This window comes from Struthio camelus, chromosome 8 (assembly GCF_040807025.1).
Source record: "Struthio camelus isolate bStrCam1 chromosome 8, bStrCam1.hap1, whole genome shotgun sequence".
NCBI lineage: Eukaryota > Metazoa > Chordata > Aves > Struthioniformes > Struthionidae > Struthio > Struthio camelus.
Window position 1 is genome coordinate 17,195,727 of NC_090949.1, and position 26,010 is coordinate 17,221,736.

Below are 26,010 nucleotides of genomic sequence, written 5' to 3' on the forward strand. Positions count from 1 at the left end.
TGCTTGAGCTGATTTGTAAAGGATACCCTTACAAAGGTATCCTTCCAACAATTGTAGAGGAAAGGACAGTATGACTTTTTGGGAAGGACAGGGGATTTGTAAGCAGGAGAGCTGACGACTGCCTCTTCTGCTCAGGTGAAATTACACTAACTCTCTGTCTGCGCACACAGATCTGCTCTCCCAGCCTCTCTTGCACCTTTTCTTTTCTGTGAGATAGAAATCTTACACCTTCATATAAAGTTTGGATATTCTCTCTTAACAGGCACTGTTTAAGTGCCAAATATTGCTATTTTATTTTTAGTAGCAAGCGATGTGCGTTCTTAGCAGTATTTTAAAGTGAAATAAGCACTTTGTGGGCCCTGGCTTTCCATTAATTGGCCTTTTCTTTGATCACTGAAGACCAGTGAACGCAGTTCAGGAGTTCTGTTTTTATAATTTTTCTTCAGTGGAAGCCAAGGGGATGAGTAAGTACATAAATTAAGCCCCTTACTCTCCCTCTGAGCTGCCCTCATTGGATAACAATTAAAACGACCTGACAGAGCAATGGACTAAATTCCCTTGCATCTCCTTACGTAGCTCTGAATATATCAAGCAAATGAGTGTTTAGGCCTATTAATGTTGTTATTTTTTATTAATGCTGAAACCAGAATTGTGATGCAGGTGTATAATTTCTTCTTGAAATCAACATTGAGTTGTGTGGCTGATCACAAGCAGGACTGATATAAATATGTTTTAGTTACCAACGCTCTGTAATATATCCAGAGCTAGTAAAGGCCTCCACAAATAAGGATTGTGCTTCCTCTGTGCCACAGATAGTTAACACAGCACGGACATGCTCTTATTTTACTTTCCACTAAGGCATTAACTCTGTCTCACTGTACATTCTCAGCTAGAGAAGGGATGTGAGATTTCCCATAATGGTAAAGTTTGTTAAAAACAAGGAACACAGGAATAAACATTTCTTTAAAATTGTCATCCATGCACGGTACTTTGCTAAAGCCAAGGTATGATGAGCTCTCTATTGGGGGGGGGGGCCTTTTCTTTTACAAAAAACTAAATATTATTGTATAAATTTCATTACAAAAATACAGAAGGGTAAGGAGCTAAATATTTAGAAACTTATAAACCTAGTTATAAAACCGTAATTACAAGAAAGTGTTCTTGTATAATGAGCACTTCACATCTGTCATCCAGTGTTTTAACGTCTATAGCAGTTATTAGCTGAATATTTCTATTATTACCGTTCTATGAGCAACTGCCATTCTTGAAACTGATTGATGTTTAGGAATAAAGCGCTTTTATTACATGTTGCCAACTTCTGAGGACCAATCTTATAACCTACAGTGCCTTCAAAGGAGTGATGATACCTCCTCTTTCTGGAAGTAATCACAGTTGAAGAAAGTAAAAGAGTGAAAACATTTTTTTTGTCCAGAGAAGAACTTTCATGGCATTGTACGCCATTCTGCTTCAACATGATTATAGTATTTTATCTGCCAGAGGTGACACTGGAGGAAGATAACTTTATGTACAGAAAAGAGATGTTTATATATAGGAAACTAGCACTTACAGTGGCTTGGCTTGAGGCAGTGAATTTATTTGTAGGTTGATGAAACTGTGGTCTCAGTCTTTCATTTTTGGGTGCAAAACAGTCTTCCCACAGGGTGTGATGATTGCAAAGTCTGCACTAGCATTTTCTTAGTTCAGTTTAGGTTCATGCTCCATCCGGACCAGTAGACAAATCTGCAATTCCAAGAAAGAAAAAGGAGAAGAAACAGAAAAGCGAACCACCCCACCAACTGTTTATCTTCTGAAGGCCACTCCATCTTCCTACGGCCTAGGCGATCTCTAATCGTACTTTGAGAGTCTTCAAAGGAGGAAAGCTGTCAGAAAATATTTCAGGCCAGTGAGCTGTAAATATTGCTCAGAGGGGACTGATAGTTTGGGGACATTTTGTGTGTATTCCTTAATTTCTTAATTTTATGTGTATTTCTTGTTTAATTTCTTCATCCTCGTCCTGCCTCTGCCCCTTACAGAGACTGATCTGTAAAGACACAGTGCCCACCAGCTGCAGCTGTTGCAACAAAAACTACAAGCAAGTGGCTTCGGCACCTGCGGGAGAGGGGCTGTGTGGCCGGAGAGGTCACCCAGTGTGTCTTGGAGCCGGATTTGCTTGTGATCCTGAAGATGTGAAAGTAGATGCGTATGTGAGACAGTCTGAGAGGGAGATAAGGAGACTCAGTTATTTAAATGTGTGTACATTTCTATTAAGATATGCAGCTTTTGGCTTAAAGAAGAGGATACTTCAAAAAAGAAAAAAAGAGAGTGAGTCCTGGAGTTCTGGTATTTTCCTTATGGAAAAGTGCTGTAGACATAGCTGGGTAGTAAATTTCTAAACCCTCTGTTGAGTGTAGGAAACAGTCCTTGTGTTTGTCCAGGAGAAGAGTCCATCTCATCATGTTTCTGCTGTTTCACATCTCTTGCAGACCTGTAATCATGCTGAAGCCAGGAAATTTGCCCTAATTTTTTCTGAGTAAGATCCAAGTAATACTACTCCTCCTTTGTGTTTCTAGTGTCTTAGGACGGTGGGGAAATATTTCTAGTGAAACAGCACTTGTAAAGGAAGTAGCTGGAGGTCTTTAGTACGCAGGTGAGAGGAAGACCACGTGCCGTGTTTCCAGAGGCTGGCTTCTGGGTTTTTTCCGTCAGGACTACAATGACCCAGCAGTACTGAGCAGGCAGCAGAGTGCTGGTTCTTCCAACTTCTTATGCTTCCCCTCTAGAATAAGGCAGAGAAGGAAAGGGCTGCTAGTGTAGCACTGCTGTACAATGTGGTGTCCAAGCTCAGCCTCTGGGAGCAAGTTCATACATGGGCACTATTCTAAACGTGCTAACGTGAAGCTCCCTATGACTTTAATTGCCCTTCAGAGACCTCCTGAAGTTGGAAAGCTTCTGCTGCAAAGATCCTTCAGGTTTTGTATTAAAGTAAATAAGGCAAGTTTTGGGTGCTGGAGAAACCTCCAAAAAACTATTTTCAGCAGGATAGGGTGGGAACCCAGCTGTTCTCTCCTAGCGCACAGTTTGATCCTTGGTTTATAACTGGACCTGTAAAAATCAAATCCCTTTCAGCCTTCAGTATGAACAGCTCTAGTTTTTGTTCTTGTTCACGTGAGTTCTTGCCTGCACAGATCACTTTGTGTCCAGCTCCAAAACTGCAAAATGAAATTGTCAGAAGCCCCCATACTTTGCTCCCTTTCAAATCCCTACCCTGGCAGCAGCAGCTTGCTTTCCAAATATCTCAACAGACTCTGGTAAGGCCCTTTTTTCTTTCCAAACGGTAGTATAGCCCACCAGCTTACCGACACATGCGGGTTCCCATGTACAGTCAAGGTAGATAGTTTCCATTTATTGCTGAGAGAAAAAAAGTGTCAAATAACTTCCTACTCATCCTATGGCAAGCAGATGAGTAGGGTTGGATGCTTCAACTACCTTAGGTATAGCTATCAGTTGTTCTACTCTTGGTTGTGTGAGTCTTGAGAAATGGAAAGTGTTGAAATAAATGACTATGATACACACAGTGTTGAAATAAACATTTATTTTAACACATTGTATGTGATGAGCCATTTATTTTAACACTTTTCAGCTGAAGTGCTGAAATAACAGGTTTTATCAGGGGACGTGTCATCCACTGTTTTATGTATATGTGAATATGGAAATATAGCTATCTACTGAGTGTGTGCATATATGTATTCACACAGATTAAATAAGTATATAATATGTAATAATAATATGGTAGATGTCTGCATGCGTACACGCACTATTGCACAGGTATATACAATGTTTTCAGCTCAAAAGGATGAATATGTTTCACAGTATGTTTGTGTTCATATTTTCCTATGTGTTTCTTAGTCTGATAATGAGTTGCATAAAGAGGGAAAGAAATACTTTATAATAAATCTTTCAAGATGGCTAGGTCTTGTTTTTTTAATTTGCTGTACTTCTGTAAGTTCTGCTTCCCTTTCTGTAATGGGCTATTAAACAATACCGTTCAGGTTTTGTTAATAATAAAAATGTAGTATTTTTATTTTTAAATAGACTATAGGAATCTCAAGGCCCTGGTCAGCAGTCAGTCCCCACTCTTCTGGCATGTACCTGGACATAGTAAATTGCCTTTATGTGTTTAGACCTATGCATGCATTAAACTACATGCGCAGCAAAATAGACTCTCCACCCCGCCACTTCTTTCCAGCACCTGGGTCATGTTGGCCATGGCAGTTGTTGTTCTTAAGGGGGTTAAAGCCAGTTCAAGCAAAGGCAGCAACTGCCTCTGAGGATGACAAATCTGTAAGCTTTGGATAAATAGCCACAAACGCTTCTACTAGACTTTGAGTTAAACATATCTGCCTCTTCCCTGAAACAAATGGGCAGTGAGACCTACCATGTTTTAAAGTGAAACAGTCACATTTAGGAGGGATGGATTACCCAGCAGAGTTTACCAGGAACTCGTTTGTCCTGCTGTGATGGTTGCAACTGTCTTGTCCGGTAGTTGTGGACAGTATTTCTCAGGTGGTCTATCCCTTAGTTATTGTGCAATTATAATTCAGGTGTTTTTTTCCCCTTGTGTTATGCTGGAAGTATACTTCAGTCATTAGCAGTACTTTTACTATCTTATTATTGCTATTACATTATTAATATTTATTTTATTTTATTAGCACTATTACTCTCTCAGTGACAGGAAAGTTTTGTCCTAGTTCAATGGAAGAATTCTGTGCAAAAGGTGCCTCACCTCCTTCAAAATTACAGTATGCTCAGCTCTGCTGTCAGCAACAGCATCAAACCAAGTAACTCCTCTAAGTCATGAAGATCAGCTATAATGAGGCAATCAGAAAAAAAAATGTGTTATATATATTTAGTCAATTAAAGAACATCCAAAGCACCTTGTGACAGATCTTCTAGCCTGAAGTCAAACTGAAGTGGAAAACATGAATGAAAGTAAATAGTGATCATCTGATAATCTGCATTAGAAAATGTTTTGTTAGGTTTCATGCAGATGAAGTATTGATTTTTAGTGGATCTGTAGTTTTCGATGAAAGAATGGCTTTGTTAGAAAATGTTTAACCAGCTCATCCAGCAAATGCGAAACAATTTATATCTGTCCTCTCGTATGAAATGAGTGAAAATTCCCCTAGGTCTTCCTGGATAAATAATATTTACAGATAAGAAAAAAATATTTTTTGTCTCTCTTTTTCTGATTCTAATATTTCTAATTGAAAGGAGTCTCCTATGACTACTAAATGTTTATTGAAAAAGAGCTCTGGTGATTTTATGAACTTTCAATTGAAAGAACATAAATAATCCTCAGTAGAAATCCAGGAAGGGTAAGTATAAAACCTAAAGAGGACACTGATTTTTGTTTGTGCTTATGAATATTCCACCATTTCTTGTATTTGGGTGAAAGTTTTGTTTGAAGGAAACATGAAGCAAAATAATTATTGCTTTTTTCCAGACATATATTGAACTCAAAGCCATGAGTATTTCAGAGAGAATCAAATGAAGAGTTAGCTTTGGATATAAAAAAGGAAGAGGAAAATAATTATTAGAGAAAATATTAACCCACCGCCAGTTTATCAGGCCATAAATATCCAAGATAGCTATGATATAATTACAGAAATGGGTAGAATGCAGTCCGTCAATAGCCAGAGGTAGCAGAGTGTGATAGAAATTGTTTCAAATCTGCAGAATCATTAACTTTAGAATGATTCTAAAGTCTTGGGTAGACTCCTAACTTCACTGTAGTCAGCAGAACCTTTGCCATGGGCTGAGCGATGCTGGCACATCTGCCTTAGGAACTGTCAGTAAATTGGAGCACCAGGCAGCCAGGCCTGGGAAGAAGTGGCAAACAGTTGTAGAGGTATCCCATCAAATGAATGTTCCCTTCCAGGCTCTGTTTGGTAAATCAAAAGTTGTGGATGGAGATACCCGGAGCCTTAGTAAATAGTATTTATTTTATTAGTGAATTTGGAAAGTGGCTGTTAATGTATAAGTAGTGATGAACTGAACAGATTGTGAAACAGATAGGAAGCAGTGAAAGGGCTCCTCGCCAAATCCTGAGCTGAGTCAGAAACACGGAGCTGCGCACCATAGAGTAGGGGCAAGGTCCGTCTTGAACTTGCTGTTCTGGCACATCCTGTATTTATTAGGGCACCGAATGTTATTTGGCCAATATTGGAACTTTATAGCAGCTATGTGTAGCCTTTCTCTCTAAACATGTCTGTTGGTTGGATTTTTTTCTGCATATAAATGCATTCACTGGCCATTTTGAAGGATGTGCTTGCTACACTGTTTCATTAAACTGCTGCGTTATCGGGTAATTGTTTAAACATAATGCCATAGCACTATCAAAAGGAAAGGTGAACTAATGGCATTTGCAAATGTCAGGGATTATCTTAACACTTTTATTATAGTTTATAAAAAGTAGGTTCAGGGCATTCCATGGCAATTATTTCCACAGAAATTGGTTATTTAAATAAATTGCTAATTATCTGGATATGACAGTATTGAAAACCCTGCTAATGAGTTATTTGGTAAGCGTAGCTTGTGGTGGCCACCTACAGGTGGGAGAGAGAAAGAACATACAGAATAATTGCAATCAAAAGGAATGCCATGCAAATGAGTCGTTTATAACGTATAATTTCCCTGAACTATTTACAAATACGGATTATATATATAAAATACTTTGATCACTAGCACTAGGCAGCACACAAATTATGCAGGAAATGTCTTGACCCAGAATTACATTTTCTGTGTTTGCTTTTTTTCCTAATCCCCAAAATTTCTTATCTAGTTCCTCTCTGCTATATTGGATTGATTATCTACAGTGCCTGAACTTTCCTAGATCAATTCCCTTGCGCAATATTTTTCCTCCCAAGTCTGATATTTGCTGTCATTGGTTTCTTTTGTCATTAGTTTTATTAATTTTAACAGTTGGGGAGATAACAATGTCAGCTGTCTTCTGAGAATGTATTTACAGAGACAGGGAGGGAGATGATGCTTAGATTATTTTTTCCCTTTTTTAGCAGCAGGGGCATAAAAGTATTTATTAATCACAAATAATGTCTATGTTTAATATCAGTTTATTTTCCTTTGTAATATGTAGGCTCTGTGGTAGAAATCTGACCTTAATTAATAAAGAAGAGCTGCAGTTTAATATAACGCATATGAAGAATGAATTTTACTTTGTATTGCACAAAATGGTGAGAATTATGACCCAGTTTCAATTTTATGCCACCTACTAAGCCTAGATACAAAATTTGCATTATATCAACCTTAGGTATGAGAGTTTGCTTTTCTTGTAAATCTGTTTATTCCACTGATATGGAGTTTGGTAAAGACCATTCAGACAGTTTCAAGATTCAGGTTCTGTACTGGCAACTTAAAATGATTTATCTGAGTTTCATTCGTTGTCTTTTAATGCACCTGGATCATCTTTACCTAAAGCCCCATTTAGAGCTACTTTAGGTATATGTTAAAGATTCTTTAAGTTACCACACTGGTGCAAAGTATTGCAAGTGAGAAGAATGTAGTCCAGTATTCAAGATTACTGAGAATAAGTGAATTTTTTCCTCGTTGGTGGGTCATTGGGATCAAGATGATCTGAACTGTTTTTTCTCAGAACCTGCAGTTCTACTGGGTTGCTGGAAGCTTAACACCAGGCGCCCTCCTTGAAGAAGGCATTAAATCTAGCCCTCAAGCTTCAATTTAGTCAACGTTTTTGGCTCTTGGCAGGTCTGGGTCCTTCAGGGACTCCCAAGGGCTTATGAAGTCTTAAAAAAAATGTCTTCTGGCCTGGGTAAAGGGTTTTCTACTTCCAAAGGAAAAATAAACAACCAAACCACTGAGTAAGTAGAACACCTATCATCAGTTTGTTATCAGTCCACTGACCTCAGACTAGCAGTGCAGCTCTGCCTACCGGCACAGACCAGGGAGAGGCAATCGATTGACGTACAGTCTGCTTCTCCTTCATGATGTATTTTTGTTGTTACTTTTCCTCAACAGCCATCCCTATTAGGCATGAATAATCTGACTTAAAAAAAAAAGAACAAAAAACAGAACTGTTTTACGGCAAGAAAAAGATCAGGTACTTTTGCATCATGTAATTATTTTATTATTTAAGTCTTTAGGTAATAGCAGGTATTTGTTTTGTAATGAGAGATTTGAAAGCTAGTTTTCAACATACAGTAGTAGGTCATCTCTGCCACATATTCTTCTGTTTATCTTCCATTTTCAAATCTTGTTGCCCTACTTGGGGCCTGGATAAATGGTCTTTGTTTATGAAATCTCATTATTTTGCAGAGAGGTAAATGATAACCACACCTAGTGTCTGGTAGCAGCTGTAATGCTGCTATCAAGAGAGCACCATAGCAGCAGTTTCCCCAGCTACTGGTGCTGAACTAGTGGAATTATAGGTCCCAACATGTCGAAGTGTGTCGTGGATGCTTATTTTGTGGCATGTGAGCTCTCTTTCAAATGTTTGTCAGATTTGGACCTCAGCTTCTTAAGTATCATTGGATTTATCGGACAACATTCTGCAAATTCCCACTATTACTTACAGCTCTTTCAAAATTTGGCATTAAATCTCCTTTATTTCAGCCTTTTTAAAACTCCTTCTCCACAAATCTCTGCAATGGAATTTATTACCTTTCTATGGTGCTCTCGTGAAAATGCAGGAAAATAGACTCTCTAGGTCAAATTCACTGCCCATTTGCTTTTTTTTAGAGCTTAACTTCACTGTATTTTTTTTTCTTTCTTTTTTCCTTTAATCTGGAAGATTATTTCACCATTTCACTAGGCAGTAGGATCTTCTATCACAAGTGAATCACATTGTGTTACAGACCAGCACCTTCTGTTACTGAAGGAGAGGCTTCTAAATAGCTGATCAAGAAATGCTTAGGAGAATGGCTGCATGTTTTGATATGTTCTTTCCGTATTCTTTAGATGACCTCCAATGCTAAAGAAAAAGCGCTGGGAAGACCGGTGACACCTCAGTCAACCCTGTGATTGTCATTACAGCCATTTATTTACTCTCATCAGAAGCGCTCTAGAAATGTTTTTAAATTCATTTAGTTGAATTATTGATTAATGGAATGCTTTTGCAATTGTACCAAGTTATCACTAATTTACTAATCACCAAATGTAATAACTCATATTATGACGATCAAGTGCAGCTAGTACTAAAAAGTACCTATGTTCATAATATAGTCAAAGACTCATTGCCATCTCTACTAGGCTTCATCAAACCGTATGCTTGATTTCTTTAGGCTGAATGAAGGCCTTTCTGATTATCTATTGTACTGTAACCTTAAATACACTGTCATTTGTTTCTTTTCCTCCACTGACCATTGTACAAAGAGTGTACAAGAAGGTGTCTAGTTTAATCATGCTGAAAAAAGTAACAATCATATTCTGGAAATATTTTCTTGTGGAACTCATTGCTACAAGATATCAACTCAAGAGCCTATAAGGCTTAGAAACTGACTGAATGCAAACTCTCAGAATTACATTAGGGTTAAAAGAATATAAACCCTTGTGCCTCAAGATAGATAGATAGTTTTTAACTCATGCAGATTGGGGAGAAATTTCCATTTGGGCACATAATTTCAGAGCTACAAACTTCTGTACTTTTTCAGCCTTCTGAAAAAATAACCACCACGTCACAGTGAGATTCTGGAGTAGCTGGCTCAGTGGCTAAAAACAATATAGCAAGTTTTACGCTCACCTGCAGCCTCAAACACTACATTGTTGAAGAATTTCATGAATTGGTGTTTCTAGTTCAGAGTATTGTCAGTAGTTGTGGTTGTGTCATGTATGTCTTGTTGCGTATGGCCTCCAAAAGACTTTATAAATAAGTTCATGAGAGTAAACAGCATGGTTCTGGTGGTTTTTTTTGTCTGAAGACTTTATCTAACCCTAGACTATCAGTTCTGTCATAATATTTGCTCTTTGGACACTGGTAGTCATTCTCATTCAGAGATTCATTCTGTTCCTCTCCAACTCATTACTATTTGATTTAGCTCAAATGATGGCAAATATTCATTTGTCCAGTGGAAAGTTACTCTTCAGCTCCAGCTCGTTTTTGTGATCTATTTGGCTGTGATCTTAGCTTCTTTAGGGCGTTTTTTTTATGAGATTTCTAACTGTCATCAATCAGCCTCTAGTTTCCCCCAAAACACTCTGTTAGTGCATATTGGGTTAGGCTGCCCATTTTTGCAAATGAAATTTATATGCAGAAAGCAACATATCCCTATGTAGTCTCCCTTAAATTAGCAAAAAGTATCTGTAAAGCTTGTGAGCAGACCTGATCACTAATGTGGGCGCATTCAAGAACATCCAATATATCTAGATTTCAAGGTGAAGAGAGTCTTATCAATGTCTCTTCTGGTTCTTGACCAGATGCAGAGTTCAGTTATTGAAGAAGGAGAAAGTGTTGCCCTCCGTATATAATGAGATGATGTCTATCCTGAAGCAGCGGAAGATACCATAGCCCAAGAAGGGAATTTTGTGCTGAATCCAGAGCAGGGGCCAATAAAGACTGCTTAGGTTAGCTTTTGGATGTGAATCTGTATGATACTGATGGGCCAGGATTGTCTGTGAATTCCAGTGCTACCTGGGTTAGGGCTACATTGAGGGGGCAGTGATATGTTGCCGAAGCCAACGTGAGCTAAAGGAAAAGTATTTTTAATGGTTAAGGCAAACCAAATTTCAATTTTGTGTAATGGAAAAATGCATTGATGAACAATCTCCTTTATGAAGTGAAAATGTAGCATTCCTATTTAGAACAAACTGTGACAAGTTTTATGACCTGAAGTTGTTGGGTGGGATGGTTCTGCTCATTCATTGTGTTGGTCAGGTTGAGGAGGTCTTAGATGGTATATGAGCAAGATAGCCTCTATCTCTAGACAGCAGAGTCCTGAGCCAACAGAAGGTCCTTCATGAGGACCAATAATAGTCTGCTTGAGAGGAAGTCAGCTGTTGTGGATGGTGGAGGGAGGGTAGATGCTGAGCTCAGTGAGCCAGGGCTGTTCAGCAAACGCTAAGTTGCTTTTTTCAAAGACTTTCCTCTTAGATTAAAAATCTAGCCAGCAAACTGCAGCACTTCTTTCTCAGAAAGGGTAGCAAAATGACAGCAACGCAGATTGTTTGGGTTGAAGGAGGAGTTTTTATCTGGAGGAAATGAGGATGAAGGGTATCTAAGCAGAGGTGTGGCAATGCAGTTGCTACCTTTTGCTCACCGGTTCTTTTCCTGCACTTCCTAATGGCGACTTCTTCTTCCGCTTGCTTTGTCCATTACATTGGTTTTATTTCTCTCTTTTCCTCATGGTCGTTTGTCCTTAGAGAAGATTAAAGCTTTAAAGGGTGAAAGAGTGCTCACAGAAAGTGTTCAGAAGTATTTGATATCATGGTATTTCCCCAAGTTACCCAACACAGTATGAAAAAAGTACTAGCATTTCTTAGTGTAGGCTGACAGCCAGCCAGTTCCTCTGGGAGTGATGTATCCCTCCCTTACAGTACCATGTTGTTTTCCAATGATAACATAAAATTATCCTAAAAGTTCTCTAAATTAAGTAGAGTTTTTAACAATGCAGAAATTACCTAGAGAAATCCCAGCTAGCCTAAAAAATAAATAGCTGAATGTATCAGCTGCAGACATCATATATCATGTAGTATGTGCTGCATCTGTATGTGTATTTTAAATACTTGCATACTATCAATAGGCTGTAGCCAAAGCAGATGCATTGCTGGACATCATGTATTGAGACTTTAATTAGTATTTCCTCTAAATGTACCAGGGAGTTGTCTCACTCAACCTATATATACTGTTTTGAAAAAGTAAACTCAAGTCTTGCAGATACATCTATAAATGAATATATTTTACTCTTTGGAATTTCTGACTGTCATGCTAAGGGATAGTCAAAGGTGGCTTGCTTACAGGATTACCAGAATCTGTGGACATATCTAAAAGGGAAACATATCAAATAATGTATTAAATGTCAAGTGCAATAGTGACATAGCGCTTTTAAACAGTTTTTTAGACATAAATACACTAGATGTTCCCTCTTATTTATGCAGAATATGTTTCAAAAAGCAACCTGGTTCTTTATGTAGAAATGTAGATCTCTGTCTACAGTGTACGGTGTGGGACAGTACTGCTTTCTGTTTCAGATGTTGCTGGTCTTTGTTATGAGCATCTGCTAAAATGTTCAAGCCAGCTTTGAAATGTTTACCGAAATGTTTCTGCAATTTTAAGCTTATTACACCCAAATTCCTAATACTTTACAAGTATTGATACCACTTGAAACCCGGCAGGTGTCAGTTTATAAATCAGTATCATGTCTGCCTATCGCAATTAGACATTAGTTCCTGATGTTCCTTCCACGAGGGACGTGCAAATTACATCAGAGGATGTTCTGACGTTCCTAACAAAACGTTCTGATTTTCTGTAGGAAATGCCATTCGGCCCATAGCCCTCCGTGCAGTGTCTGCTATAGCCCGTGCACTTCCAGGATTTCCCATCTTGGCAACTGGAGGAATCGATTCTGCTGAAAGTGGGCTCCAGTTTCTGCACAGCGGTGCTTCTGTTTTGCAGGTACTTTTTTTTTTCTGTAAAGCATGAAATTTAAAATGAGTGTAATTAAAAATCACAAGCTTAACACAGAGTTAAGTTTGAGATTCCCAGTCTGCTTCCTTTATTCTCAGTTTTTGCCTTCTGCAAAGATCCTGTCAAGGGGAGGGGAACTCCAAAGGGCACTACTTTGGTCCCACTGGGAATCAATTTAAGGTAACTCTTCTTCATCCAGGCATCTTATGTCACTTACGCATGTTTGCTGTAACAGAAGGTACAGAGCTATAGATAAGGTGTTGGCATTGCAGCCCACTGCTTTGGAGTGAGCCGTTGGACAGTATGCAATAATTGACACTGTTTATCTTACCTGATGGGGTGTTTTGAGGCTCTGGTCAGATGGGAATGGTGAGTTAGCCCCTGTCATGAAAGGGAGCCTTGGTGGTCTGTTATTGTGGACATCAGCCAATTGGCTGGAAATCAGCCCTTACCTGTTGCAGTTGAGATGTCAGAGCATCGTTGTGTGTGCCGTATATGTTGGACTGGTTAATAAAGAGCAGGTGGTAGTTATACTGTTCCATTATATGTTGTTACCTTCTGGCAGATATGAGTCCCCTTTGTGTGGAGTTCCCAGCGTAGACAACAGCCGCTGTGGATCTCTTGGATATCGGCTTTGTGTCACTCTGCAGTGACGCAACTGGGGTGATTTAATTCCTGCAATTCACTTTGACATTAAAAATTAGATTCAGCCTGACCATCCTGAGTGCACATCTATGATGACTGCTGAGATTAGTTACTTGTTTGCTCTGTTGCAAAAAATAAAATCTAGGCCAACTTAATGTTTAGTTTGGTTTGTTTTTCTATGCGCATGGAAATTAGCATCTGTGGGAAGTGAAGTAGAAGGCTTTTGTAGGCTTACTATGTTCATTAGCTTTATTAATACCATTTCCTGTTTTTTTAGTTTATATTAGAATGCTTCAAACTCTTCCTTCCCATGAATAGACAAAAGGTCTATTTTTCTTATGTAATGATCTGAAGTTTCTTCCGTGTAAATGCTCAGTAATGGTACAAATTACAGAACAGCATTTGTCTACAAAAAATCAGGATTGACAAGGGAATGTTTTTAGAGCTGTACATGCATTTCATTTGTTACTGCTAATAGAGCTGCGGTTTCGATGGCTTCATCAGCAACCAAGTTATGTGACCTCAGCTACACATAGTGGAATGATTCTGTGTTCTATATGTACTACATCTGGTTTTGGATGGCTAAAAATTAAGATTTTTTGATGTCATTTATGCCCTTGTCATTTATATAGACTCTGTACATGTTTATATTTTATTGCTTCTTCTCTTCCGTGTTGGTTTGCCCCAAAAGTAATGGAAAATTCTGAAACATTTTAATACAGCCTTCCCAATCAGTGCTCAAGAAACTAATATTGGATTTACAAAACTTTTTTAATTTTTATTTTCTTTTCACTAATAATTAAGTTCTCTGGAACTGGCTTCCAGGAGTAACTTGAATCTCTACTGGTCTTGGCTTGGGTCTGTACTGCTCTTCTGCCGTTTAGAGCCACGTAAGACTTAACTCTTTCCAACAAAATTTTCTTAGAGATGGTGAGAAACTTCTGTCCTGCACCTCAGGCTTCACCAGTTCAACTTAAATCAGCTCTAGAACTGATGTAAACCTCTTCTGTTTCAAACCTATCCTCAGTTTGAGTGGTTTATTTCTGTTTCATTAAAATAGGGAAGTCATTTATACTGATGTGAGATAAGTGGATTCTAAAACTGGTGTGCAGGCATGGATCTGAACTACTTTAATTACATTTATTTAAAAATAAACCTTTAATAAAGTCGATGCAAGATTATGAATAAATAATTCTCTCATCTCAGGAAAGGCAGATGGAAGGGAGGGTAAACAGGTAAATTCTATGGACAGTCTTATAAGGAATACTCTTGACCAAGACTACTCTGAAACTTTTGTTTGCTGCTCAGACTAGATATGTCGTGATAGCTAGAGCAAGGCAGCCTCATCTTCATAGGTTATCTTTGGAACCAGTTTCTCTCACAACTTTATGAAAGAGTTCTCTCACCTTATATCAATGCCCCATTTGTTTCTTCTTCAACAGTCAAAACCTCTGTAGTTTACTGTAACAGCTCTGACAGTTCACTCATGCTTTCTCAGTACTAAAATATACAGCAAGTTCAGAATTTGGAGATAACATTACATAAAATGATTTACTGAATGATTCAGTTTAGGAGGATTCAAGTATATTGTTAAGTCCCTGAGTTAAACAGGTGGAAGCTGGGACAGTATCAGGGGAATTTATGTATGCTTCCCCTAGTCTTGTCTTAAGTATCTGTTTTGGATACACTTGGAGATGGTGCTGAATGGACTTTTGAACTGACCCAGTACTGCCCGTCTTATGGTCTTACATCATGTTTCCAAACTATGAAGATGCCCTATGAGAGATTTACCCAGAGCCAGAGGGAATACAGCGAGGGTTCGGACAGGGCTGTAGCTCTGCACCTCAGCTGTTCTGAATAAGCAATAGTCATCTGCTTGCAGCTGAAAACCTAGAAGTCTTTACTGCCTCTACTGTCAGCACTCCATTATGCAGAATATTGCTTAGATGTTTTCTTTTTAGCAGTATTTTAATCAGTAGGAAATGTCAGTTCATCCAGCATTTAAACACATTCTATCTGATAATGCTAAGCAGCACAGATTGTATTGATCCATCTGCGAAGCCTAGTTAGAGAGCCTAGGAGAGCAACACTTGTGTGGTCATTATACTTCCCTTTGTTTTTCCTAGACAAGAGTCCTGTATCTTCTCTGCTGCAAGAGGATGATGTTGATGAGCTAAGAAAATCTGAAGGTTCTGTGTGTGTTGATTTAATTGCAAAGTGGCATATCTCTTAGAGAAGGAGGTTTATGAATAATAAATGTACCTCCATTAAAAGCAGGATCAGGTTTTCTGCTGCATCTATTTCACCAACTATCACTTCTCCATTATTTTTTTCCAATGGCTTTTATTTTTAAAATGGGGGGATTTATTTTTCATTGACAAAATCATTTTATGCAAAAATGCAAGTCTGGAATCATATTTTAATATATACCATAACCAACTCAAGTGATGTTAAGCCAGGTGTATTAGGGAATGTGCAAAGAATTTCAAATTTTGATGCGTTTAGTAACCTAGTGCCTTCTATCCCCTCCTTTAGAAGACGGAAGGCAACATTTTAGCCTCTTTACTGACAAAAAGCTCGTGCATAAAGAAGTTTTGCAGCAGGTGTAGAAAACTAGCTGGATCATTGTAGTCAGTAGTATCTGAAATTAAAATTTACAGCAGTTGAACAAAGCGTTGTTCCTCTTTCTGCACTTCTGAAGCAGTGGCAAAAAAATTTGCGTTTTAAATTTTTCATTAAAAATACTGGAACATTTCAATCTTTCTTCAACTCATTTCATAGCACTGTATTTTTTTGTAACACACCCAGATCCACCAATCCCTACTTAGCACAAGCATAAAATTAAAAAATAACAACTTCATCCATGGAGAGCCCAGTCCTGAACTCCTTGCATACGCAAAGCTCTAAGAGATGTCTAGCTACATCTTTTTGAGGTACAGTTCATTACTGTAGGTTTCCAGTGAGGCTGAAGTATTTTTTTCTTTTAAGTGAGGTTTTTTTAAAAGCTCCAACTTATCAAAATAAGATGTATATCGAATTTGTTGCATCTTTTGCATCATGAATGTGATTTACCGTGTCACATTGATGGTTTGTTAAATTTTTGCAAGGCTTTGAAGCAGACATACATTTTTCAAAGTCATCTCGCTGTAGGAAATTAAAAATGGAGACAATTATAGAAAATTCCAGTGGAAAGAGAAAATGCATTATGGAAAAAGCAATAAAAGCACAAAAATATTAAAGTAAAAATCACTTCACAGTAGCCTGAATGATTCAATTGTAGATCAATATTGTGTAGTTAATGCATTAGCAGTAGAGCATTAATTTGCAATTACCGCAGGTGATCTGATCCTCTGTGTTCTGTCCATTGACATAAATGACCTTTTGTTGAAAAAGATTCTGCAGTTGTTATTTTTAGCAGACGTAACAAAAAAAAAAAAAAAGGTAGCACGAAGGAGTACTTTCTGAAGTATACATTTTCCATGGAGGAGTCTCTTAACTTTATTCTCTGGCCTGCAATAGTTTTGTTAATCTTTAATATTAGTCATTAACTTGAAAAGAATATGGGCTGCTTTCACACAGATTTGTATCCTTACCAAACATGGAGGCCACGCAGGTCTCTTGCTGCTACAGCGTGGATGTCTGTAAGGCTCTCTGCAGAGTAAGATTGTTAAAATTGACCCATAATACTCCTTTTGCTGGTCCACCTCCCTGAGAACTGAACTATAGCTTTGCCGTGAGCCCTGTCGCAGGCTCCCTGTGCCATGAAGTGAGAGCAGGACCAAAGGAAGGCCGGACCGACTGCTGCGACGCCAACACGGAGCAGCACCAGCACGGGCAGCATAACGCTGCCGTTGTCCCAGTACCAGCAGGTGTGCTCGCTGCACCAGGAGGGCCCACGTGCATCCCTGCACAGGCTCTGCACGTCTCAGCCTGGCAGCTATCTTGGGCCTCTCGGTACCCTGCTCCACTGCACTGCGGTCGCCGTCCTTCCTGGTCACAGTCCAGTCCTAGGTTTCCCATCACTCTGGGGAAGGAGGAAGGCAACAGGACCAATCCTACCTGTGCTGCCTTACATTAATAGGCACGCTCAAATCAACTTTGTCTTTTCCTTCACCCACATACTTTTCCCACTTGCACCAGACGTGATTTAGTACCTTGCAGTCCTTTTCCTGCAGGCGCTGCTCATCACGTTGTCATGTTCAGCTCAAATATGCGTGCTGCCCTCTTAGCTCGCTCTAATAGCACTGCCTCTCTCAGGCAGGGAATGCAACGGGAGGGCATCCTGCCTCAGCCAGGTGCTGCTGCGGTGCTCTCGCTGCCCTGTGCCCTTCCCCATCCCCTATGCCAGGCCTGTGTGATACCTCAGGCGCTTGATGAAGAACAAAACTCATTCTGCAAGTATGCTTTCTCATGATAGAAAAGCAATAGGGAAGCAATCCGGCTTCTACAAGATACAATCTCCCTCCAACACAGAGCACAGTTGTTTTTATGAGACTACTTGTGCTTTTTGTAAGGTTTTCAAGGAGAGTTTTTGTTGGTTCCTCTTTGGAACCAGTGTCTCTGGAGATTCAGGACAGTTTGATTATTATTTTTTCTCCAGCAAGCTTTTTACTGAAGCGTTTAACTGAGGGATTTTTATAACAGCAGGAAGGCCCTTTGTGTGTGAGTAAACAAGCTTTTCCATCACAAAATAGTGGAAACTTGAACCATGAGAGGGGATTGTTACTGTATTTGTGCAAATGTAAAACCCTGTGAGGAACCCTTCTAAGTAGTATGAAATGCCCTGGATAGAAAATGAAGGTCAGGCTCTGAAAATATAATCACTGAAATGCTAGGGGAAAGCACTACCATTTCATAAATATTATGTCGCGTCTTAATGTTTAGACATCACCGTTTTCTCCACCCTAGTCTCAGCAACAACGTGAAGTAAATGTATGCTGTAATCATTTACTATATTTTTCCCCGTTTGAATTCTTTCCAATTTTCATTAAGGTCCCTGATGTAATTTCTCTGTATTTTTTATGGCTAGAGAATTGCAAAACAGAGAGCTGGTTCTCACTGCACTTAATTAGTGTTCTTTTAAGCCCATCTCAACGTCTGTTCAAGTCAGAGAAGACACTGATATTAAGTGAGGACTATCTGAGGCCAAAAGAATTCTTATCCAGGAATTAATGCATATGCTGTTTCATGGTATGCAGAGTATGAAAATAAAAGACATTGAAATCAAGGGAGTGATGTGGTGGTAAAGCGGGCCCTGTGTTTTAGAATTCCAGGTTAAGTTTATACAGAAGACTCTTGGAAGACTTGTACTTTGTTCTGTAATGAATAACAGTGATTTTGAATGCAAAGGAAGGGCTCAGTCTTTGCTTGGATCTAATTTCAGTTCTGTGCAAGGAGAATGATGTCAGGTAGCTGGAGGCAAGTGTTAACCACATGGTGAGATAGGTGTAGCAGAAGAAGCTGAGCTTCTCCTGCCTCGGCTGACAAACAGCTTACCCTTCACCTGCCCCTAGACAGTCCTTGCACTGGAGAGCTGGGTGAACAGAGGCTGTAAGCTTTGTTTTGGGTCAGCAGAAAGATTTCTTTTGGAGTATTCTTCACTGGCCATTGAGCTGGGAACAGCATGAATTTTCTGTCATGGGCTATTGCTTAGAGGATGGAAGCACAAAACCTTCCTGTACAGAGCTGTTCATGATACAGAGAAGTTAAGATGTTGGAGCTAATTCTTCTCTCACCTCTTAAATCGGTGCAAACAAAGAATAGCTTGCTGGATGTGATGGAAAGCCACTAAAATGATGCGAGTGAGATGAGATTCAAGGACTGGCTCTTTACATCTGCCAGCAGTTTTAAGAAAAGAAAATACCGTGGAAGGCAAAACCACTTTTTAGATGCAAGTCATTTGATTCAGATAGACTATAGTTTCAGATAGAAAAAGTGCTTTCTAGCTTGTTTTCCTCAAGAAACCTTGTGTGTTTGTATGTCCTTCTCAATATCCTCGGTTACATGTGAGCTTTGTGGCCATTTTCATTGCCATTTGTCAGAAGAATGAAGGTGTTTTGCTCTAATAAGTTCTGAGAAAACCAAAAAGCCGGGCAGAGGAGAGAACTTCCTTGCCTTCCTTCAGTGTAGCAGGGAACGCACTATGAGCTCAACTTTATTAGACCTCTGAGAATCCATTTGGGAAAGCCCCATTAGGAAGGTATCAGCCGCAGGAAAGGCTTTAATTGGCAGTCACACCTTATTAGACGTCAGAGAACCCAACTGCAAGACGCAGACCTGCTGGAAGTCGGGTATCATTAGCTCCAGTGCTCACAGAACTGCATGCTTAAAAAAGTCTTCAGTGAATGTAGCATTGAATGGAATGGCCCTTCTCTGCAAAGTTGAGATTTACAGTATATAGAGAAACAAAAGAGAAATCAAAGACCTGTTTGAACATGCCAAAATAAAATGAAAAGAAAAATGAGTGTGAAGGAAGAGAGTATGGACAGAGATACTTAAGAGATCATTTCTAATAAACTGTCCATCATTTTCCGCTTTTTTCTTAGCTCCATGCTAATCAGAGACGCTCAACCTGTTTCCAACTCACTACTATCTTTACTAGTAAAAAAAAGTCATTAGAGGACTGCCACACCCGCTCTGTTACAGAGTTCCTTGAGATGGAAGTGGCTAATTGCTGGTAACAATTTTCTGTGAGAGTTCCTTTCAGTGGAAATCTGAATTTGACAAACAAAAGAATTCTAGACATCTTTGTGTTTATTGCTGGATAAAAATATCAGGTTATAACAGGGTACTGATTTTTAATTTTATTATCTTGTCATTTTTAATGAAAAGCTACTGTATTCAAGTCAACACTTTTTAAAACGGCAGACTAAACTCTGGGCTAATGCCTTTTATTTTGTGCAGTTTTGCAGTAGTTTTACGCTGTTATTTGGAACTGCTTAAGGGATTTATCTATTAGCTTTCCTTTCTTTCTGCTCATTTCACTAGCTTGAAAATGAAATTTGCGTAGATAGGATTGTTGTTTCATAAATTTGTAAGAATGAATTCAAGCTCCTTCCATAACAATTGCTATTTGTCATTCTTATAATGGATTCTCATGCAAAGTCGGTTTAACTACCACGGAATGGTAATAATTATTTAATAACAATTAGGTCTCAATTGAGCTTCAGATCAAATGCTGCCCTGTACCAGGCAATCCTAGTTATTGCAGGCGACTTCTTCTCTACCTTTATAGCTGTGCATACTGAGTCTGCTTCTCTTTCCCTTTCTGGCCAGGTCTCTAACCCTTCTTCGCCAGGTCTGGTGGCACAAGGAGTTTAAGTGTTGAGGAGATGTGAAGAATAGTTGCTTTGGCAACACTCTCTCCTCTTTCACCTTGCAAGGGTCCACAGTACTGCCTCTCTCTCTGAAATCCAGTACTACTATTGCTATTTTTAATGTGGATTTGCAGTACTCATAGGAGCCCACTATCCTATGTGAACAAGTGGAGAGCTGTCCTCCCTGGAGATAAAACCACCTGATGTGTATTCACATCAAATGAGCTGTGTTTAATAGTTTAACAAAATAAAAACAACGTGGAGATGACTTTTTAAAAGAGGCTCAGTTAAGCATTGAAGAAGTTGCGGACAAGTTGTTTTACTCAGCTCAGGCTGCGTTCAGACACAAGGACAGCTTGTCATAGACAGTTTCCCCTCTGTACTAACGTGTAGGTGACTGGAAATTGAAGCTGAAAATGTACCCAACTCCTTGTTGGATGTTGAAAATGTAACTAGAAGGAGGGATGAACGCAGTGGAAAAATGCTGAGTTTCTTTTTGCGTTACTGGCATCCCAAATAACTACTCATGGGATTTTCTCTATTATATTTGAAATTCTAATTGTTTTAACTACAGATGACTTGTTTTCCTAAAAGGGAAAATGTAAAACATTCAGGATTACAAAGCTCTGCTGTCAGAGAAGTTTTCTTGGGAACATCATCAGTCCTACAAAGAAAATATGCATGTAAAAAATTTTCCATTTTGTGTCATAGCAACTCCATTGATCTTTCAGTCACAGGATGTAGCTAGCAGTGAAAAGAAGAGAGGGAGAGAAGGAAATGGAAGATATTGTTCACTTAGAAGGCTTGGTCCTGGGGCCCAACCAGACGTAGACATATGCTTCTGTGCAGCTGAAGTTGGATCCTGTGCTGGGCTAATTGGAGTTTGACTAAATGGCCAGGTGACCGTTCTGCCAGTTTTCCCAGTGGTAGAAAAATCTTTTTTTCTGCACTGAAAGGAGTCGTCGATCTGGGAACATGAACCCTGATACCTTTTGAAGTGTTTTTCCTTCTACAACATGAGCCCCCTGACACAGCATGATCTGTCTGGTGAGAGGTCCTTTTATCCATGCAATTTGAATGAAAGAGACAAACAGGGAAACCATTTTTCTGAAGCTTGCAGTACATTTAAAAATGGGCTTAACTTTCCTCAATATCTGACTTATGTCACTGTTTTCTTCCTGGTATTTATTATTTGGACAGAGATAGGTAAAACAGTCCCCAGGGAAATGTGGAAGTGGGTTTTTATCTCAGATACGAAGGACTCAGAGGGTCAGAACTATTTTATTCTCATGAATCTCACTCTTCAATGGACACAGCAGCTGCTGCACAAATTTGTACAGGCAAGATGATAAAGGATGAAAGTAATTTTAGCTGAAATAAAATGTGAGAGTACTAAAGGGAAAGACTCACAAGGATGAGGGGTTAATCATTGCAGGACTGAACTGAGGTTTCAAAATGGAAAAATTGCTTTTCTGTTTGATTTTGAGAGTTTTCAGCTTTCAGAATTCTGGTCGCAGGAGGATGTCCCTCAGTGGACAGTACTCATTAGAGTTTGCTGGAAACTTTTTCTGAGGAAACTATTTTTCGTTGACAAGTTGCATTTCATCAGAATAGATCTGGGTTCAAGTTCCTGCTGTGCCTGATTCAAAGTGTTCTGGGGTGAAAAACTCTGATGCTTTAACCTGGATCTCTTATGCATTAATGACCTTGCATATTACCAAAATATGTGTTCGCCTGTGGTATAAGAGGCCACAGGAAAGCTGCATAGAGAGAAGTCAATGAGCAGGAGATAGTTATTCTGTCATAGGAAAGTTTAAGAATGAAAAAAGTTTTTCAGGTTAAATTGATAATCGAAAGTCTGAAAAAGTGTGGAATTAACATTTTTAAAGAAAAATATTATTTGGATGAGTCAAAATTTTGTTTCAGTCATTTTGAAACATATTTTATCATTGACCTTTTCATTCCAATTAACTTAGACAGCAGATCAGACATTTTCAGGTTAAATGGAGCTGTTGCATTCCGTGTTGTCAGACAGCATATATTGGCAATTTTGAACCGTTTTCCACGCATTTTTCAGAACTTTTTTTTTTTTTTCTGAAAAGCATGCTTTCCTAGAACCGCTCTTGGTTCTGAAAAATACGCATTTTAAAAGATGGGAAAACTGGCCAACTCTAGCCAAGAGAGAATGGAGTTCCTGTTGTTTAATCATGTATTTTGTTTCTTTGCGATTAAGAATATGATTGATTCCTGTATGGAGCTGTATGATTTTCAATCAAAATCTTAAAAACACTATTAACTTCTGACTAATTTTTTGTATTACTATATGACTTCCAACATCAAGTCACCAGGTCTGAGCATTGACACCAGCAGATAATTGCATCCTATGCATCAATTGCAGACAAAAGCAGCATTGATAAGCTGTTGATACCTGGTTTAGACCTGTCTTTGGAGGACTTGGAGGGCACAGGTCATGGAAATGAGTCCAGTAAAACTACATCAGCATGGTAGAGCTACTGATGCTATGCTAGCAGCTGCAGAACAGTTGAGAAATCTGAAGGATTTCATTTTCCACAGCAGTAGTTGTAAGAGAAGTGAGACCTTTGGGTGTTAATAAATAAAAGGAAATATGAAGTGATATTCAACATATATTTGAAGATAGTTGGAGAGCCTGTACATGTGATTGGACTATTTACACAGGGAGGGGTAAGCTCATCTGCTTTCAGAGATATCTTTTATTTTATAGATATATAGTACAGTGATACAATTTGCTGTAGATGGCTGATTATGAAGCTGTTTCCCTCACTCCACAATGCTCAAGGCATGTGCAATCATGCTTGTTTTCTTCGGAAAGATGATCACGATCAGCACATTTATCGGTGTGTGTGCGCACCTATTGCATAAACGTCCACTTTGCAGTTCCAAGAACTGAAAGAATGCTTTAGTGAGATAAGGACACGTAGCCGTTCCTCTGGGGGTGGTTGACAGAAAAAAAACAATTACTTCAGGGAGCCTTCACAAATTTTGTGATTTCTTGTGTATCTCCCCTCTCAAAGACGTGGGATACAATATTGCATCATCCAGGGCCCCTTGATCAGCACTAGTTTCCCACTCCCAAACACCCAATTTAGTAATTTAGATCAAAGATGCACTAATTGGAGGAAAAGAACTTAGGGAATGAAGAATCGAGGTCTCTCTCTCACTCCCAAAAAATCCGATACTTCAGGATCTCTATCCCAGCTAGGGTAGCTGCCACCACGGCGCTAGGGAGGCTTTCCACTGCAGCATGTGTCAGCAAGCTGCTGTGGCCTCAGCACAAGCTGTGTCAGCTCCTTTTGCTGTCCGACTACTGCCTCCGCCTTTCTTTCCTGTGCTCCCTGCCTCAAAACTCTCTAAATGACAGCTCGGCTTTGCTGAGCACCATGTCAGTGTTATGTTGTCTCATTCCTGAGAGGATCAGAGCTTAGCACGGGAGCTTGTCTTTCATAGCTGGAGATCTCCTTTTCCTTTTACCTCATTTTGAGCTCTGTTACTCAATGACATTAGCCTATACTTTTCATTAGCATGGTACTTTACCTCATGCTTGTCTGATGAATTCTCTTGAGGCATAACAAAGTAACAGAAATATTCAATTACTAACAGCTATGTGACGTCTGGCCATCCAGTCATTTTTCTGTAGCTTTCTTAAGAGTGCATGCGAATGGTTGCCTACCATGCAGAGCCTGGAGCTGTTAGCATCTCTGAATTTTTTTTCTCCATGTAGCCCCTTAAGAGTCACCGGTAAGCTTGCAGATCATTAGCACTTCAAGTCTAGGGCTCAGTAACGACGATCATGCCTTTTTCTCACAGTTTAGATATTTCATAAAAGTAATACTTGAGTCCTTCAGATTGCTTCCTGAAAGCCATACTGGACTCTGGACAAAGAGTAGTTCGTTAGTTCGTGTATATTAGTTCAATTCTAAGGTTTTAAAAAGGCTATCAGCCATCATCCAAATCAGTCCTGCATCTTGATCCAGTATCTGAAGCCTTGTTAAGTAACATCCCATCTGCTAACCTGTATCACCAGAGCCATTTAAGAAGCTAATGTGAATAAATCAAGTCATTCCATCTGTACTGTATCAATATTTGAGAAGCTTTTTTTTAGTTATGAATTTATCCTTTAAAACAAAGAATATCCATTTTTTTCCAGAGAGTGCACCATATTGTCTGATAATCCGCCTCCCCTAACATTCTTAATCCTACATCCTTCCAGCAAAAGTAATAATTGCTGATAGAAAGGGATAATTTAGGCTATGTATTTAATGTACCGATAAATCAATGCTTAGCGAGGCATGAGTAGGAGGAACCATCGTTACATAGGCAGCCTTTCCATGAACATCAGTATCCTGAAGATTGCAATTACAGCAACCACTGTCAGAGATTTTACTTGTGTGCTTGCTCTCGCGCTTCCACAGCACTTCGACGTTATTATGAGTACTAAGTCAGGCCATCAATGCTGTGTGTACTGCTTTTTACTTTGTAGATCTGGGCGCATCTAAATCATTGCATAGTGGCTAGAAAGCATACTTTTTCATGTCCATGAACAATGGCTATGCAGCATGCAGATTGCACTGCCTAGAAAGTTCTCCCTATAGTTGAGGCAATTTTTTGCTAGTTGCTACTGAGAATAAATTTTAAAAGTTGTATGTATGTCTCACCCAGATTAAAATCACACTTTTACCCACAACAATAAAACCAGTTTTCTTAAGGCTGTCAATTTATATGTATACGCGCTTAGGCACGAGTAGCACCCTTCATGAAGCATCTTGCATTCCTTTATGATTTCAGTCTTTCTTCACCATGATCTTAGTCAATAGACACTAATCAAAAAAAGCAGCAACTTCAACTACACATTGAAAAACAGCCTAGAGTCATTCATAAACATCTCTCTAAGAGAAAGGTGGATTTATGTCTTTAACAGTTGTCAGGAATAATTTTTAATAAAAAAGAAAAGCTTGTGTAAAATGATGGTAAGTAATGTTAAAATTGAATGCATATATAATATCAAATCAAAACAGCTAAATAATTCCTTTGCTTGCCACTTGGGCGTATCAGTAAAATATTCAAAGGAAGTCAGCCATATTAATGTAAAAGCAAAACTATTAATCCATTGTAAAACTGCTCACAGGTGTCTCAGAGGGATAGTAGTTGTTTATGCCCTTGCTATAGTAAGAATATTAGAAAGTGTAGAAGTCAAAGGCTGATTTCCTAATAGGATGGCCTTTTGAGAGCTATTTTATTTAGAGATCCTATGCAGTTTAGAACTAAAGCTGAAATAAGTCTCTGTCTTTTGGGGGAAGCAAGATGGCATTCTGCTAAATGCTAGAATTTTATCATTTGAAGGAAAAAAAAAAGCAAAAA

The 26,010-nt window shown here is 38.9% G+C and overlaps 1 protein-coding gene across 15 annotated transcripts in view; it reads left to right on the forward strand.

The window, feature by feature from the left end:
* The window catches only part of DPYD (dihydropyrimidine dehydrogenase), a 386,630-nt gene that overhangs the window by 301,428 nt on the left and 59,192 nt on the right, over positions 1 to 26,010 (forward strand). For all 15 annotated transcript variants that reach the window (XM_068952361.1, XM_068952354.1, XM_068952355.1 and 12 more), the window contains one exon: positions 12,498 to 12,640. In XM_068952361.1, coding sequence (XP_068808462.1) covers positions 12,498 to 12,640 — 143 coding nt within the window. The remainder of the gene's footprint in view (positions 1 to 12,497; positions 12,641 to 26,010) is intronic.